This window comes from Oncorhynchus gorbuscha, linkage group LG08 (genome assembly GCF_021184085.1).
Source record: "Oncorhynchus gorbuscha isolate QuinsamMale2020 ecotype Even-year linkage group LG08, OgorEven_v1.0, whole genome shotgun sequence".
In the NCBI taxonomy this organism is placed as follows: domain Eukaryota; kingdom Metazoa; phylum Chordata; class Actinopteri; order Salmoniformes; family Salmonidae; genus Oncorhynchus; species Oncorhynchus gorbuscha.
The window spans coordinates 72,761,347-72,780,284 of NC_060180.1; the positions used below are offsets into that span (position 1 = coordinate 72,761,347).

The following is an 18,938-nucleotide window of genomic DNA, read 5'->3' on the forward strand; positions in this document are numbered from 1 at the left end:
GTAATGTAGAAGGGCCTTATAGCCATTATAGAAGCAATGTAATGTATGTAGGGCCATTATAGAAGCAATGTAAAGAAGGGGCCTTATAGCCATTATAGAAGCAATGTAATGTAATGTAGAAGGGCCTTATAGCCATTATAGAAGCAATGTAATGTAATGTAGAAGGGGCCTTATAGCCATTATAGAAGCACTGTGATGTAATGTAGAAGGGGCCTTATAGCCATTATAGAATGCAATGTAATGTAGAAGGGGCCTTATAGCCATTATAGAAGCAATGTAATGTAGAAGAGGCCTTATAGCCATTATAGAAGCAATGCAATGTAGAAGGGGCCTTATAGCCATTATAGAAGCAATGTAATGTAGAAGGGGCCTTATTGCCATTATAGAAGCAATGTAATGTAGAAGGGGCCTTATAGCCATTATAGAAGCAATGTAATGTAATGTAGAAGGGCCTTATAGCCATTATAGAAGCACTGTAATGTAATGTAGAAGGGGCCTTATAGCCATTATAGAAGCAATGTAATGTAATGTAGAAGGGGCCTTATAGCCATTATAGAAGCAATGTAATGTTATAGCAATTATAGAATCAATGTAATGTAGAAGAGGCCTTGTAGCCATTATAGAAGCAATGTAATGTAGAAGAGGCCGTATAGCCATTATAGAAGCACTGTAATGTAATGTAGAAGAGGCCTTATAGCCATTATAGAAGCACTGTAATGTAGAAGAGACCTTATAGCCATTATAGAAGCAATGTAATGTAGAAGGGGGCTTATAGCCATTATAGAAGCAATGTAATGTAGAAGGGGCCTTAGCCATTATAGAAGCACTGTAATGTAGAAGAGGTCTTATAGCCATTATAGAAGCACTTTAATGTAGAAGGGGCCTTATAGCCATTATAGAAGCACTGTAATGTAGAACAGACCTTATAGCCATTATAGAAGCAATGTAATGTAGAAGGGCTGTTAGGCATTAAAGAGGCAATGTAATGTAGAAGGGGTATTATAGCCATTATAGAAGCAATGTAATGTAATGTAGAAGGGGCCTTAGCCATTATAGAAGCAATGTAATGTAGAAGGGGCCTTATAGCCATTATAGAAGCAATCTAATGTAGAAGGGGCCTTATAGCCATTATAGAAGCACTGCAATGTAGAAGGGGCCTTATAGCCATTATAGAAGCAATGTAATGTAGAAGAGGCCTTATAGCCATTATAGAAGCACTGTAATGTAATGTAGAAGAGGCCTTATAGCCATTATAGAAGCAATGTAATGTAGAAGGGGCCTTATAGCCATTATAGAAGCACTGCAATGTAGAAGGGGCCTTATAGCCATTATAGAAGCAATGTAATGTAATGTAGAAGGGGCCTTATAGCCATTATAGAAGCACTGTAATGTGGAAGAGGCCTTATAGCCATTATAGAAGCACTGTAATGTAGAAGAGACCTTATAGCCATTATAGAAGCAATGTAATGTAGAAGGGGGCTTATAGCCATTATAGAAGCAATGTAATGTAGAAGGGGCCTTATAGCCATTATAGAAGCAATGTAATGTAGAAGGGGCCTTATAGCCATTATAGAAGCACTGTAATGTAATGTAGAAGAGGCCTTATAGCCATTATAGAAGCAATGTAATGTAGAAGGGGCCTTATAGCCATTATAGAAGCACTGTAATGTAATGTAGAAGGGGCCTTATAGCCATTATAGAAGCAATGTAATGTAGAAGGGGCCTTGTAGCCATTATAGAAGCACTGTAATGTAGAAGGGGCCTTATAGCCATTATAGAAGCACTGTAATGTAGAACAGGCCTTATAGCCATTATAGAAGCAATGTAATGTAGAAGGGGCCTTATAGCCATTGTAGAAGCACTGTAATGTAATGTAGAAGAGGCCTTATAGCCATTATAGAAGCAATGTAATGTAGAAGGGGCCTTGTAGCCATTATAAAAGCAATGTAATGTAATGTAGAAGAGGCCTTATAGCCATTATAGAAGCAATGTAATGTAGAAGGGGCCTTGTAGCCATTATAGAAGCAATGTAATAGAAGGGGCCTTGTAGCCATTATAGAATGTAATGTAGAAGGGGCCTTATAGCCATTATAGAAGCACTGTAATGTAGAAGGGCTGTTAGGCATTAAAGAGGCAATGTAATGTAAAAGGGGAATTATAGCCATTATAGAAGCAATGTAATGTAATGTAGAAGGGGCCTTAGCCATTATAGAAGCAATGTAATGTAGAAGGGGCCTTATAGCCATTATAGAAGCAATCTAATGTAGAAGGGGCCTTATAGCCATTATAGAAGCACTGCAATGTAGAAGGGGCCTTATAGCCATTATAGAAGCAATGTAATGTAGAAGAGGCCTTATAGCCATTATAGAAGCACTGTAATGTAATGTAGAAGAGGCCTTATAGCCATTATAGAAGCAATGTAATGTAGAAGGGGCCTTATAGCCATTATAGAAGCAATGCAATAAAGAAGAGGCCTTATAGCCATTATAGAAGCAATCTAATGTAGAAGGGGCCTTATAGCCATTATAGAAGCACTGCAATGTAGAAGGGGCCTTATAGCCATTATAGAAGCAATGTAATGTAATGTAGAAGGGGCCTTATAGCCATTATAGAAGCACTGTAATGTGGAAGAGGCCTTATAGCCATTATAGAAGCACTGTAATGTAGAAGAGACCTTATAGCCATTATAGAAGCAATGTAATGTAGAAGGGGGCTTATAGCCATTATAGAAGCAATGTAATGTAGAAGGGGCCTTATAGCCATTATAGAAGCAATGTAATGTAGAAGGGGCCTTGTAGCCATTATAGAAGCACTGTAATGTAATGTAGAAGGGGCCTTGTAGCCATTATAGAAGCAATGTAATGTAGAAGGGGCCTTAGCCATTATAGAAGCACTGTAATGTAGAAGAGGCCTTATAGCCATTATAGAAGCACTTTAATGTAGAAGGGGCCTTATAGCCATTATAGAAGCACTGTAATGTAGAACAGACCTTATAGCCATTATAGAAGCAATGTAATGTAGAACAGGACTTATAGCCATTATAGAAGCAATGTAATGTAGAATGGGCCTTATAGCCATTATAGAGTCAATGTAATGTAGAAGAGGCATTATAGCCATTATAGAAGCAATGTAATGTAAAAGGGGCCTTGTAGCCATTATAGAAGCAATGTAATGTAATGTAGAAGGGGCCTTATAGCCATTATAGAAGCAATGTAATGTAGAAGGGGCCTTATAGCCATTATAGAAGCAATGTAATGTAGAAGGGGCCTTATAGTCATTATAGAAGCAATGTAATGTAGAAGGGGCCTTATAGCCATTATAGAAGCACTGTAATGTAATGTAGAAGAGGCCTTATAGCCATTATAGAAGCAATGTAAAGAAGGGGCCTTGTAGCCATTATAGAAGCAATGTAATGTAATGTAGAAGGGGCATTATAGCCATTATAGAAGCAATGTAATGTAGAAGGGGCCTTGTAGCCATTATAGAAGCAATGTAATGTAATGTAGAAGCGGCCTTATAGCCATTATAGAATCAATGTAATGTAATGTAGAAGCGGCCTTATAGCCATTATAGAAGCAATGCAATGTAGAAGGGGCCTTATTGCCATTATAGAAGCAATGTAATGTAGAAAGGGCCTTATAGCCATTATAGAAGCAATGTAATGTAATGTAGAAGAGGCCTTATAGCCATTATAGAAGCACTGTAATGTAATGTAGAAGAGGCCTTATAGCCATTATAGAAGCAATGTAATGTAATGTAGAAGGTGCCTTATAGCCATTATAGAAGCACTGTAATGTAATGTAGAAGGGGCCTTATAGCCATTATAGAAGCACTGTAATGTAGAAGGGGCCTTATAGCCATTATAGAGGCAATGTAATGTAATGTAGAAGGGGCCTTATAGCCATTATAGAAGCAATGTAATGTAGAAGGGGCCTTATAGCCATTATAGAAGCAATGTAATGTAATGTAGAAGGGGCCTTATAGCCATTATAGAAACAATGTAATTTAGAAGGGGCCTTATAGCCATTATAGAAGCAATGTAATGTAGAAGGGGCCTAATAGCCATTATAGAAGCAATGTAATGTTATAGCAATTATAGAATCAATGTAATGTAATGTAGAAGGGTCCTTATAGCCATTATAGAAGCAATGTAATGTAGAACAGCCCTTATTGCCATTATGGAAGCAATGTAATGTAGAAGGGGCCTTATAGCCATTATAGAAGCAATGTAATGTAGAAGGGGCCTTATAGCCATTATAGAGGCAATGTAATGTAGAAGGGGCATTATAGCCATTATAGAAGCAATGTAATGTAGAAGGGGCCTTGTAGCCATTATAGAAGCAATGTAATGTAATGTAGAAGCGACCTTATAGCCATTATAGAATCAATGTAATGTAATGTAGAAGCGGCCTTATAGCCATTATAGAAGCGGCCTTATAGCCATTATAGAAGCAATGCAATGTAGAAGGGGCCTTATTGCCATTATAGAAGCAATGTAATGTAGAAGGGGCCTTATAGCCATTATAGAAGCAATGTAATGTAATGTAGAAGGGGCCTTATAGCCATTATAGAAGCACTGTAATGTAATGTAGAAACGGCCTTATAGCCATTATATAAGCAATGTAATGTAATGTAGAAGGGCCTTATAGCCATTATAGAAGCAATGTAATGTTATAGCAATTATAGAATCAATGTAATGTAGAAGAGATCTTGTAGCCATTATAGAAGCAATGTAATGTAGAAGAGGCCTTATAGCCATTATAGAAGCACTGTAATGTAGAACAGACCTTATAGCCATTATAGAAGCAATGTAATGTAGAACAGGCCTTATAGCCATTATAGAAGCAATGTAATGTAGAAGGGGCCTTATAGCCATTATAGAAGCAATGTAATGTAATGTAGAAGGGGCCTTATAGCCATTATAGAAGCAATGTAATGTTATAGCAATTATAGAATCAATGTAATGTAGAAGAGGCCTTGTAGCCATTATAGAAGCAATGTAATGTAGAAGAGGCCTTATAGCCATTATAGAAGCACTGTAATGTAGAACAGACCTTATAGCCATTATAGAAGCAATGTAATGTAGAACAGGCCTTATAGCCATTATAGAAGCAATGTAATGTTATAGCAATTATAGAATCAATGTAATGTAGAAGAGGCCTTGTAGCCATTATAGAAGCAATGTAATGTAGAAGAGGCCTTATAGCCATTATAGAAGCACTGTAATGTAGAACAGACCTTATAGCCATTATAGAAGCAATGTAATGTAGAACAGGCCTTATAGCCATTATAGAAGCAATGTAATGTAGAAGGGGCCTTATAGCCATTATAGAAGCAATGTAATGTAGAAGGGGCCTTATAGCCATTATAGAGGCAATGTAATGTAGAAGAGGCATTATAGCCATTATAGAAGCAATGTAATGTAGAAGGGGCCTTGTAGCCATTATAGAAGCAATATAATGTAATGTAGAAGGGGCCTTATAGCCATTATAGAAGCAATGTAATGTAGAACAGGCCTTATAGCCATTATAGAAGCAATGTAATGTAGAAGGGGCCTTATAGCCATTATAGAAGCAATGTAATGTAGAAGGGGCCTTATAGCCATTATAGAGGCAATGTAATGTAGAAGAGGCATTATAGCCATTATAGAAGCAATGTAATGTAGAAGGGGCCTTGTAGCCATTATAGAAGCAATATAATGTAATGTAGAAGGGGCCTTATAGCCATTATAGAAGCAATGTAATGTAGAAGGGGCCTTATAGCCATTATAGAAGCAATGCAATAAAGAAGAGGCCTTATAGCCATTATAGAAGCACTGCAATGTAGAAGGGGCCTTATAGCCATTATAGAAGCACTGCAATGTAGAAGGGGCCTTATAGCCATTATAGAAGCAATGTAATGTAGAAGAGGCCTTATAGCCATTATAGAAGCAATCTAATGTAGAAGGGGCCTTATAGCCATTATAGAAGCAATGTAATGTAGAAGGGGCCTTATAGCCATTATAGAAGCACTGCAATGTAGAAGAGGCCTTATAGCCATTATAGAAGCAATGTAATGTAGAAGAGGCCGTATAGCCATTATAGAAGCAATGTAATGTAGAAGGGCCTTATAGCCATTAAAGAGGCAATGTAATGTAGAAGGGGCATTATAGCCATTATAGAAGCAATGTAATGTAGAAGGGGCCTTATAGCCATTATAGAAGCAATGTAATGTAGAAGGGCCTTATAGACATTAAAGAGGCAATGTAATGTAGAAGGGGCATTATAGCCATTATAGAAGCAATGTAATATAATGTAAAAGGGGCCTTAGCCATTATAGAAGCAATGTAATGTAGAAGGGGACTTATAGCCATTATAGAAGCAATGTAATGTAGAAGGGGCCTTAGCCATTATAGAAGCAATGTAATGTAGAAGGGGCCTTATAGCCATTATAGAAGCAATGTAATGTAGAAGGGGCCTTAGCCATTATAGAAGCAATGTAATGTAGAAGAGGCCTCATAGCCATTATAGAAGCACTGTAATGTAATGTAGAAGAGGCCTTATAGCCATTATAGAAGCAATGTAATGTAGAAGGGGCCTTATAGCCACTATAGAAGCACTGTAATGTAGAAGAGGCCTTATAGCCTTCTGTAGCTCAGTTGGTAGAGCATGGCGCTTGTAACGCCAGGGTAGTGGGTTCGATCCCCGGGACCACCCATACGTAGAATGTATGCACACATGACTGTAAGTCGCTTTGGATAAAAGCGTCTGCTAAATGGCATATATATATTATAGCCATTATAGAAGCAATGTAATGTAGAAGGGGCCTTATAGCCATTATAGAAGCAATGTAATGTAATGGAAGGGGCCTTATTGCCATTATAGAAGCAATCTAATGTAGAAGGGCCTTATAGCCATTATAGAAGCACTGCAATGTAGAAGGGGCCTTATAGCCATTATAGAAGCACTGCAATGTAGAAGGGGCCTTATAGCCATTATAGAAGCACTGTAATGTAATGTGGCCTTATAGCCATTATAGAAGCAATGTAATGTAGAAGGGGCCTTATAGCCATTATAGAAGCACTGTAATTGAAGAGGCCTTATAGCCATTATAGAAGCACTGTAATGTAGAAGAGGCCTTATAGCCATTATAGAAGCACTGTAATGTAGAAGAGGCCTTATAGCCATTATAGAAGCACTGTAATGTAGAACATGCCTTGTAGCCATTATAGAAGCACTGTAATGTAGAAGAGGCCTTATAGCCATTATAGAAGCACTGTAATGTAGAACAGGCCTAGCCATTATAGAAGCACTGTAATGTAGAAGAGGCCTTATAGCCATTATAGAAGCACTGTAATGTAGAAGAGGCCTTATAGCCATTATAGAAGCACTGTAATGTAGAACAGGCCTTGTAGCCATTATAGAAGCAATGTAATGTAGAAGAGGCCTAATAGCCATTATAGAAGCAATGTAATGTAGAAGGGGCCTTAAAGCCATTATAGAGGCAATGTAATGTTATAGCCATTATAGAAGCAATGTAATGTAGAAGGGGCCTTATAGCCATTATAGAAGCAATGTAATGTAGAAGAGGCCTTATAGCCATTATAGAGGCAATGTAATGTAGAAGAGGCCTTATAGCCATTATAGAGGCACTGTAATGGATAGTTTTATCATGTTAGAGGTGCAAGGCTCTCACCTTTTATGGTGAAATGTAGCGAGGACTGTTTTGTTTGTGTTGTGAATGGGATTATAAACATGCTGCATAACTGACCTTAGGTCCTGTAGTGTGTTTCAAATGGCACCGTGCTTTGAACCAGAGCCCACATGGGGACTAGCCCTGTAGTGGATACCAACCTGTCATCATTGAACCAGAGCCCACAGGGGGACTAGCCCTGTAGTGGATCCCATGACCTGTCATCTTTGAACCAGAGCCCACAGGGGGACTAGCCCTGTAGTGGATCCCATGACCTGTCATCTTTGAACCAGAGCCCACAAGGGGGACTAGCCCTGTTGTGGATACCAACCTGTCATCTTTGAACCAGAGCCCACAAGATGACTAGCCCTGTAGTGGATACCAACGTGTCATCTTTGAACCAGAGCCCACAAGGGGACTAGCCCTGTAGTGGATACTAACCTGTCATCTTTGAACCAGAGCCCACAGGGGGCTAGCCCTGTAGTGGATACCAACCTGTCATCTTTGAACCAGAGCCCACAAGGGGGACTAGCCCTGTAGTGGATACCAACGTGTCATCTTTGAACCAGAGCCCACAGGGGGACTAGCCCTGCAGTGGATCCCATGACCTGTCATCTTTGAACCAGAGCCCACAAGGGGACTAGCCCTGCAGTGGATCCCAACCTGTCATCTTTCAACCAGAGCCCACAGGGGGACTAGCCCTGTAGTGGATACTAACCTGTCATCTTTGAACCAGAGCCCACAGGGGGCTAGCCCTGTAGTGGATACCAACCTGTCATCTTTGAACCAGAGCCCACAAGGGGGACTAGCCCTGTAGTGGATCCCATGACCTGTCATCTTTGAACCAGAGCCCACAAGGGGGACTAGCCCTGCAGTGGATCCCACGACCTGTCATCTTTGAACCAGAGCCCACAGGGGGACTAGCCCTGCAGTGGATCCCATGACCTGTCATCTTTGAACCAGAGCCCACAAGGGGACTAGCCCTGCAGTGGATCCCAACCTGTCATCTTTCAACCAGAGCCCACAGGGGGCTAGCCCTGTAGTGGATACCAACCTGTCATCTTTGAACCAGAGCCCACAAGGGGGACTAGCCCTGTAGTGGATACCAACGTGTCATCTTTGAACCAGAGCCCACAGGGGGACTAGCCCTGCAGTGGATCCCATGACCTGTCATCTTTGAACCAGAGCCCACAAGGGGACTAGCCCTGCAGTGGATCCCAACCTGTCATCTTTCAACCAGAGCCCACAGGGGGACTAGCCCTGTAGTGGATACTAACCTGTCATCTTTGAACCAGAGCCCACAGGGGGCTAGCCCTGTAGTGGATACCAACCTGTCATCTTTGAACCAGAGCCCACAAGGGGGACTAGCCCTGTAGTGGATACCAACCTGTCATCTTTGAACCAGAGCCCACAAGGGGGACTAGCCCTGCAGTGGATCCCATGACCTGTCATCTTTGAACCAGAGCCCACAGGGGGACTAGCCCTGCAGTGGATCCCATGACCTGTCATCTTTGAACCAGAGCCCACAAGGGGACTAGCCCTGCAGTGGATCCCAACCTGTCATCTTTCAACCAGAGCCCACAGGGGGACTAGCCCTGCAGTGGATGCCAACCTGTCATCTTTCAACCAGAGCCCACAGGGGGACTAGCCCTGCAGTGGATCCCAACCTGTCATCTTTCAACCAGAGCCCACAGGGGGACTAGCCCTGCAGTGGATCCCAACCTGTCATCTCAGATGGAAACAACAAAGAGTTTATTCTTTAATGTTACAACTGTACCTGAACTGTCCACTACAATGCTTATGTATGGGTGTTAAAGTAATACCACATGATTTGACACATTGTGCCTTGTTATACTGAATGCCCCGTTATACTTGATTTGGAATATGTTAATGTCAAGGTACAACCATCTATTTTCAAGTTGTCACTCGTTCAGACTTAAACGGTATTCAAAATAATATATCAGTTGCCTAAAAACAGATCTGGGTCCAGTCTACACTGTTAGGGTTCTTAGGCTGTTCCCATAGTAGAAAGCCCTTTTTGATTCCAGATATAACCCTCTGGAAAGAGTTCTTAGGCTGTTCCCATAGTAGAAAGCCCTTTTTGATTCCAGATATAACCCTCTGGAAAGAGTTCTTAGGCTGTTCCCATAGTAGAAAGCCCTTTTTGATTCCAGATATAACCCTCTGGAAAGAGTTCTTAGGCTGTTCCCATAGTAGAAAGCCCTTTTTGATTCCAGATATAACCCTCTGGAAAGAGTTCTTAGGCTGTTCCCATAGTAGAAAGCCCTTTTTGATTCCAGATATAACCCTCTGGAAAGGGGTCAACCTGGAATCAAATAGGATGTTAGTGACTTTTTGGTTTAAAACTGCTGAAAAGACTACTTGGTTCTCCCGTCCGCTGTTGATTTTCGTGGGATTGTTTGCCTGTCTCGTTGGCTTTTTCGTGGTGTGTTCCACTGTGATACATCCCGTCCTGATTTGGTCCTGTGTTCCTCTAGGTAAAGGCAGCTCCAGTATTTCCTCCGACCTGAGTTCAAGTACGGATCAGACGTCAACCAAAGCTCCCAAGAATGCAGCGACCAGCGAAGGTAGGGCATCTGGACCTCGTTAGGCCAAATCTGTTTACATGTTGTCTTCTTTCTCCCTCTCTTTTTCCTGCACTGTTGACTATTTTTGGACAAAACCAAGTTTTTTTTTGGAGAGAGATACTTTGTTGGAAAACAAACTGCCATCACTGCTGTTGTGAGCTGTTCTCTTTTTCTGGTTTGTTAACAGTAAATTCTGGCCCTGCGGAGGGAGAATACTGACTCCAACTCAGTTGTTAACAGTAAATTCTGGCCCTGCAGAGGGAGAATACTGACTCCAACTCTGTTGTTAACAGTAGAGTCTGGCCCTGCGGAGGGAGAATACTGACTCCAACTCTGTTGTTAACAGTAGAGTCTGGCCCTGCGGAGGGAGAATACTGACTCCAACTCTGTTGTTAACAGTAGAGTCTGGCCCTGCGGAGGGAGAATACTGACTCCAACTCTGTTGTTAACAGTAGAGTCTGGCCCTGCGGAGAGAGAATACTGACTCCAACTCTGTTGTTAACAGTAGAGTCTGGCCCTGTGGAGGGAGAATACTGACTCCAACTCTGTTGTTAACAGTAGAGTCTGGCCCTGCGGAGGGAGAATACTGACTCCAACTCTGTTGTTAACAGTAGAGTCTGGCCCTGCGGAGGGAGAATACTGACTCCAACTCAGTTGTTAACAGTAGAGTCTGGCCCTGCGGAGGGAGAATACTGACTCCAACTCTGTTGTTAACAGTAGAGTCTGGCCCTGCGGAGGGAGAATACTGACTCCAACTCTGTTGTTAACAGTAGAGTCTGGCCCTGCGGAGGGAGAATACTGACTCCAACTCTGTGGTGCTGCTTTGGAAAGAGAGAGTGTGTAGAGTGTGTGTGTACCAGCGTGTGTCTGTGGAAGGGAGGAGAGATGAGAACTGTTTCCCAAGATTAGAAGAGGCGTCTGCCTGTCTGCCTGTATGCCTGTGTGCCTGTCTGCCTGTCTGCCTGTCTGTCTGCCTGTCTGCCTGTCTATTCTGCTTCAGCCCACACACACACACACACACACACACACACACACACACACACACACACACACACACACACACACACACACACACACACACACACACACACACACACACACACACACACACACACACACACACACACACACACACTGAACTTCCAGCCGCCAAAATAATAGCAGGGAGGGCTGTCCTCTCCTCTCTAAAATAACAATGGTGTAGTAAGGCCAAAACGGCCTGTATTCTAGAGAAGGCACCCTCAGCACTGACCCGTGGTGACTGTGGTCTTGGCCTGTGGCTCCAATTCAGCCACAAAATGGCGACTGTTGCAGGCTTGTAAGCTACTTACAACTGTAGCTATCAGGAATGGATTCCCAACGTGAAAAAAAAACTGGCTTAAATGAGGTCATAAAACATTTTCTAACCAGTTTCCATTCGAACACTTTCGCCCCAGGATCAAATGGAGTGGCTAGCGAGATTTGGTTCCTTCACGAGATTAAAGTGGCTGTAGCTAATAGCGCTCTGCCAGGAGTAAATCAGCAGATAAACTATCATCCATCTCCACGAGCTAAGATGGAACATTTGAGGAATGGCAGCAATTGCAACATTGGCTATGTGTGACCTGGTTAGAGCTCTCTGTGAGATAACATTGATGAGTTCTATTGAAATGGCAGTGTGTGTGTAAAACAAGATCTAAAGTATGCAGAAAATATAATAGACATATATATTTTTCAATAAGATCACATTTGAGAACTAACAATCACCAAAATAAAAGCTGGACAGTCAGGGAGAATCTCAAATTCCCCAAAATTATGCATTTAGGAGTATTTTTGTCATGGCATGGGGCCCCCATTGATTTTGTTATAATGTTGGAGTCACTCAGATAGCATAAGGCATGGCAGAAATGTGTAGAATTGCAGGAAATTAGCTTTAAAACAGCAAAAAAAAATTGGTGCCCATGGCCATGCCCCATCACCTACGCCTCGTTTTGATCCAGAAAAAAACTGTGATGGGCTCTTTTGAAATGGCAGTGTGTGGCCTGGTTAGAGCACTCTGTGAGATAACATTGTTCCTAGTGGGGCCTCTCCTTTCACCGTTGCCCTTGTGATAAACCTCAAAGGAGTGTGTGTGTGTGTGTGTGTGTGTGTGTGTGTGTGTGTGTGTGTGTGTGTGTGTGTGTGTGTGTGTGTGTGTGTGTGTGTGTGTGTGTGTGTGTGTGTGTGTGTGTGTGTGTGTGTGTGTGTGTGTGTGTGTGTGTGTGCGCGTGTGTGCGTGTGTGTTAGTGATGTGCAGTTCGCAAACGATTCGTTCTTTTTGAACGATTCTTTTTAGTCATGATTAGTTTTTTCTGAGTGACTCATTCATTTTAGTCATTGATTTGACCTGCTAGTGCTGGCCCAATGAGTCCTACAGCAGGACTCATACACACTCCTTCCGCTCAGTGGCTCCAGAGACTTGCTTCCAAGGCCCGGCCTGCCCAGTAGGCAGGATGAGGCGGCTGCCTATTGCGGCAGATTGACGAGGGTGGCATACACTCCCCTGTAAGGACGGTAATTCGCACAGCAGTTCGCAAACGATATTGTGCTTATCGCCATCACGGCAGTCAAGCATGGTGTGTGTGTGTGTGTGTGTGTGTGTGTGTGTGTGTGTGTGTGTGTGTGTGTGTGTGTGTGTGTGTGTGTGTGTGTGTGTGTGTGTGTGTGTGTGCGCGTGCGTGAATAAGCCGTAATAAGCACATAAAATAGACCATTGGGATCGTGTGCGTGTGTTGTTCTATAGCAAGGAGGAACTTTCTAATTAGGTACTTTATATCTGTATCTATATCTTGTAATCTGTGTTTACCTTTATCCATCCTGGAAACTGTATTTAAGTCGCATTATGATCCTTAGGGATAGTGACATAGAAATATAAACTATTCAAACGTCGAAATCAACAATGTTATTGTTGTACTGGCTGTTGGTGGAAGAAGGTGAGGACCCACTAGGCAGTGAGGACCCACTAGGCAGTATGTAGCCTAAATCCTGCGTGATGTTACTGCTGTTCCTAAAACCATTGACATACGTTAGCCTACTGTAACCACAGAGAGAGAGTATGTGTAACGGCTGTTGGTGGAAGAAGGTGAGGACCAAGGTGCAGGGTGTTCATCATTATTTAATAGAACAGAACACTGAATGACAAAACAACCAAGAGAAAACAGTTCTGTCTGCTGCGAAACACAAAAAACAGAAAGCAACTACCCACCAACACTCAGGTGGGAAAAAAGGCTGCCTAAGTATGGTTCTCAATCAGAGACAACGATAGACAGCTGCCTCTGATTGAGAACCACACCCGGCCAAACAACCAAAGAAATACAAAACATAGAAAATGAACATAGAATGCCCCCCCTAGTCACACCCTGGCCTAACCAAAATAGAGAATAAAAGCCTCTCTATGGCGTGACAATTGTGATGATGGAACTGTGTCAACTCGAGGAACATGTGTATTGAACATGTGTATTGAACAGTCAACCGGTAGCTTGTTCCAGGAAATGGGTCGTAGTAAAAAAACAAAAGAGAGGTTGACCGCAACTTGACCATGCCTGTATGCTCACACCCAGACCAGCTCAGTGGTCAGTCCAGTTTTCTTATTTTATGTGTGTTTAAATATTGTGACCTCACATCAGATTTGTACACTTGGCACAACTTCTCTCTGCACTTGAGTCTGTGTTCCAGTTCACTGCTATGATTTCATTCACATTCCTCACATACTTGTTCAGTATAAGAAGGAGTCAGAAATAGAGCCAATTTCCCTCAAATATCTTATGTGCCTCTTGAACTCCGCTAATATTGGCCACGTGGCATTTAAAGCCATTCGGAGTAACGCAACAAATTGGACTGGGCTCATTTAAGGTCATTAGCAGTAACGTGACACAATGGACTAGGCTCATTTAAGGTCATTCGGAGTAACGCAACAAATTGGACTAGGCTCATTTAAGGTCATTAGCAGTAACGTGACACAATGGACTAGGCTCATTTAAGGTCATTCGGAGTAACGTAACACAATGGACTAGGCTCATTTAAGGTCATTAGCAGTAGGCTCATTTAAGGTCATTGACACAATGGACTAGGCTCATTTAAGGTCATTCGGAGTAACGTAACACAATGGACTGGGCTCATTTAAGGTCATTAGCAGTAACGTAACACAATGGACTAGGCTCATTTAAGGTCATTCGGAGTAACGTAACACAATGGACTAGGCTCATTTAAGGTCATTAGGAGTAACGTAACACAATGGACTAGGCTCATTTAAGGTCATTCGGAGTAACGTAACACAATGGACTAGGCTCATTTAAGGTCATTCGGAGTAACGTAACACAATGGACTAGGCTCATTTAAGGTCATTCGGAGTAACGTGACACAATGGACTAGGCTCATTTAAGGTCATTCGGAGTAACGTGACACAATGGACTAGGCTCATTTAAGGTCATTAACACAATGGAGGCTCATTTAACGTGACACAATGGACTAGGCTCATTTAAGGTCATTCGGAGTAACGTAACACAATGGACTAGGCTCATTTAAGGTCATTCGGAGTAACGTAACACAATGGACTAGGCTCATTTAAGGTCATTCAATGGAGTAACGTAACACAATGGACTAGGCTCATTTAAGGTCATTCGGAGTAACGTTAACACAATGGACTAGGCTCATTTAAGGTCATTCGGAGTAACGTAACACAATGGACTAGGCTCATTTAAGGTCATTCGGAGTAACGTAACACAATGGACTGGGCTCATTTAGGTCAGGTCATTCAATGGAGCTCATTTAACGTAACACAATGGACTAGGCTCATTTAAGGTCATTCGGAGTAACGTAACACAATGGACTAGGCTCATTTAAGGTCATTCGGAGTAACGTAACACAATGGACTAGGCTCATTTAAGGTCATTCGAGTAACGTAACACAATGGACTAGGCTCATTTAAGGTCATTCGGAGTAACGTAACACAATGGACTAGGCTCATTTAAGGTCATTCGGAGTAACGTAACACAATGGACTAGGCTCATTTAAGGTCATTCGGAGTAACGTAACACAATGGACTAGGCTCATTTAAGGTCATTCGGAGTAACGTAACACAATGGACTAGGCTCATTTAAGGTCATTCGGAGTAACGTAACACAATGGACTGGGCTCATTTAAGGTCATTCGGAGTAACGTAACACAATGGACTAGGCTCATTTAAGGTCATTCGGAGTAACGTAACACAATGGACTAGGCTCATTTAAGGTCATTCGGAGTAACGTAACACAATGGACTAGGCTCATTTAAGGTCATTCGGAGTAACGTAACACAATGGACTAGGCTCATTTAAGGTCATTCAATGGAGTAACGTAACACAATGGACTAGGCTCATTTAAGGTCATTCGGAGTAACGTAACACAATGGACTAGGCTCATTTAAGGTCATTCGGAGTAACGTAACACAATGGACTAGGCTCATTTAAGGTCATTCGGAGTAACGTAACACAATGGACTAGGCTCATTTAAGGTCATTCGGAGTAATGTAACACAATGGACTAGGCTCATTTAAGGTCATTAGCAGTAACGTAACACAATGGACTAGGCTCATTTAAGGTCATTCGGAGTAATGTAACACAATGGACTAGGCTCATTTAAGGTCATTAGCAGTAACGTAACACAATGGACTAGGCTCATTTAAAGTCATTCGGAGTAACGTAACACAATGGACTAGGCTCATTTAAGGTCATTAGCAGTAACGTAACACAATGGACTAGGCTCATTTAAGGTCATTAGCAGTAAGGTAACACAATGGACTAGGCTCATTTAAGGTCATTAGCAGTAACGTAACACAATGGACTAGGCTCATTTAAGGTCATTAGCAGTAACGTAACACAATGGACTGGGCTCATTTAAGGTCATTCGGAGTAACGTAACACAATGGACTGGGCTCATTTAAGGTCATTCGGAGTAACGTAACACAATGGACTAGGCTCATTTAAGGTCATTAGCAGTAACGTAACACAATGGACTAGGCTCATTTAAGGTCATTAGCAGTAACGTAACACAATGGACTAGGCTCATTTAAGGTCATTAGCAGTAACGTAACACAATGGACTAGGCTCATTTAAGGTCATTAGCAGTAACGTAACACAATGGACTAGGCTCATTGGCAGTTGTGCTGTAATAGTGGGATATTTCCTTTACCGTTTTTTACCACCGTTTTTTGGGGGGGAACTATGTGATTTTGGGGGAACTGTGTGATTTTTGGGGGAACTGTGTTTTTTTAGGGGGAACTGTGTGATTTTTGGGGGAACTGTGTGTTTTTTGGGGGGAACTGTGTGGTTTTTTGGGGGGAACTGTGTGTTTTTAGGGGGAACTGTGTGATTTTTGGGGGAACTGTGTGTGTTTTTGGGGGGAACTGTGTGTTTTTAGAGGGAACTGTGTGATTTTTGGGGGAACTGTGTTTTTTAGGGGGAACTGTGTGATTTTTAGGGGAACTGTGTGTTTTTTTGGGGGGAACTGTGTGGTTTTTTGGGGGGAACTGTGTTTTTTTTGGGGGGGAACTGTGTTTTTTTAGGGGGAACTGTGTGATTTTGGGGGAACTGTGTGTTTTTTGGGGGGAACTGTGTTTTTTAGGGGGAACTGTGTGATTTTTGGGGGAACTGTGTGTTTTTTTGGGGGGAACTGTTTTTTTTTAGGGGGAACTATGTGATTTTTGGGGGAACTGTGTGTTTTTTTGGGGGGAACTGTGTGTTTTTGGGGGGAACTGTGTTTTTTAGGGGGAACTGTGTGATTTTTGGGGGAACTGTGTGTTTTTTTTGGGGGGAACTGTGTTTTTTAGGGGGAACTGTGTGATTTTTGGGGGAACTGTGTGTTTTTTGGGGGGGAACTGTGTGTTTTTGGGGGGAACTGTGTTTTTTAGGGGGAACTGTGTGATTTTTGGGGGAACTGTGTTTTTTTGGGGGAACTGTGTTTTTTTAGGGGGAACTGTGTGATTTTTGGGGGAACTGTGTGTTTTTTTGGGGGGGGGGACTGTGTGGTTGATTTTGCGGAACAGTCAACGTACAACAGATAGCAGAAAATGCATTTGCCAAATGTAGAATGTAAAACCTGCAGGTACAGTGCAGTCGGAAATTATTCAGACTCCAGATTTTGTTACGTTACAGCCTTATTCTAAAACGGATGACATTTTCTTCCCCCCTCATCAATCTATACACAGTACCCCATAATGACAAAGCAAAAATAGGTTTTTATACATTTTAGCAAATTTACTACAAATAAAAAACAGAAATATTACATTTACGTAAGTATTCAGACCCTTTACTCAGTACTTTGTTGAATCACCTTTGACAGCGATTACAGCCTCCAGTCTTCTTGGGTATGACGCTACAAGCTTGGCACACCTGTATTAGGGGAGTGTCTCCCATTAATCTCTGCAGATCCTCTCAAGCTCTGTCTGGTTGGATGGGGAGCATCGCTGCACAGCTTTTGTCAGGTTTCTCCAGAGATTAAAATAAATAAATATGTATTTCACCTTTATTTAACCAAGTAAGCAAGTTGAGAACAAGTTCTCATTTACAATTGCGACCTTGCTAAGATAAAGCAAAGCATTTCGACACAGAGTTACACATGGAATAAAACAAACATACAGTCAATAATACAGTAGAAACAAGTCTATATACAATGTGAGCAAATGAGGTGAGATAAGGGAGGTAAAGGCAAAAAAAGGCCATGGTGGCAAAGTAAATACAATATAGCAAGTAAAACACTGGAATGGTAGATTTACAGTGGAAGAATGTGCAAAGTAGAGATGGAAATAATGGAGTGCAAAGGAGCAAAATAAATAAATAAAATAAATACAGTAGGGAAAGAGGTAGTTGTTTGGGCTAAATTATAGATGGGCTATGTACAGGTTCAGTCATCTGTGAGCTGCTCTGACAGCTGGTGCTTAAAGCTTGTGAGGGAGATAAGTGTTCCCAGTTTCAGAGATTTTTGTAGTTCGTTCCAGTCATTGGCAGCAGAGAACTGGAAGGAGAGGCGGCCAAAGGAAGAATTGGTTTTGAGGGTGACCAGAGAGATATACCTGCTGGAGCGCGTGCTACAGGTGGGTGCTGCTATGGTGACCAGCGAGCTGAGATAAGGGGGGACTTTACCTAGCAGGTTCTTGTAGATGACCTGGAGCCAGTGGATTTGGCGATGAGTATGAAGCGAGGGCCAGCCAACGAGAGCTTACAGGTTGCAGTGGTGGGTAGTATATGGGGCTTTGGTGACAAAATGGATTGCACTGTGATAGACTGCTTCCAATTTATTGAGTAGGGTATTGGAGGTTATTTTGTAAATGACATCGCTGAAGTCGAGGATCGGTAGGATGGTCAGTTTTACAAGGGTATGTTTGGCAGCATGAGTGAAGGATGCTTTGTTGCGAAATAGGAAGCCAATTCTAGATTTAATTTTGGATTGGAGATGTTTGATGTGAGTCTGGAAGGAGAGTTTACAGTCTAACCAGACACCTAGGTATTTGTATGTTGTCCACATATTCTAAGTCAGAACCGTACAGAGTAGTGATGTTGGACGGGTGGGCAGGTGCAGGCAGCGATCGGTTGAAGAGCATGCATTTAGTTTTACTTGCATTTAAGAGCAATTGGAGGCCACGGAAGGAGAGTTGTATGGCATTGAAGCTCGTCTGGAGGGTTGTTAA

The 18,938-nt window shown here is 42.1% G+C and overlaps 1 protein-coding gene across 1 annotated transcript in view; it reads left to right on the forward strand.

Annotated features, from left to right (window-relative positions):
• fbxl7 (F-box and leucine-rich repeat protein 7) overlaps positions 1-18,938 on the forward strand; it is a 90,913-nt gene that overhangs the window by 13,882 nt on the left and 58,093 nt on the right. The window contains exon 2 of the mRNA XM_046360569.1: positions 10,170-10,259. Coding sequence (XP_046216525.1) covers positions 10,170-10,259 — 90 coding nt within the window. The remainder of the gene's footprint in view (positions 1-10,169; positions 10,260-18,938) is intronic.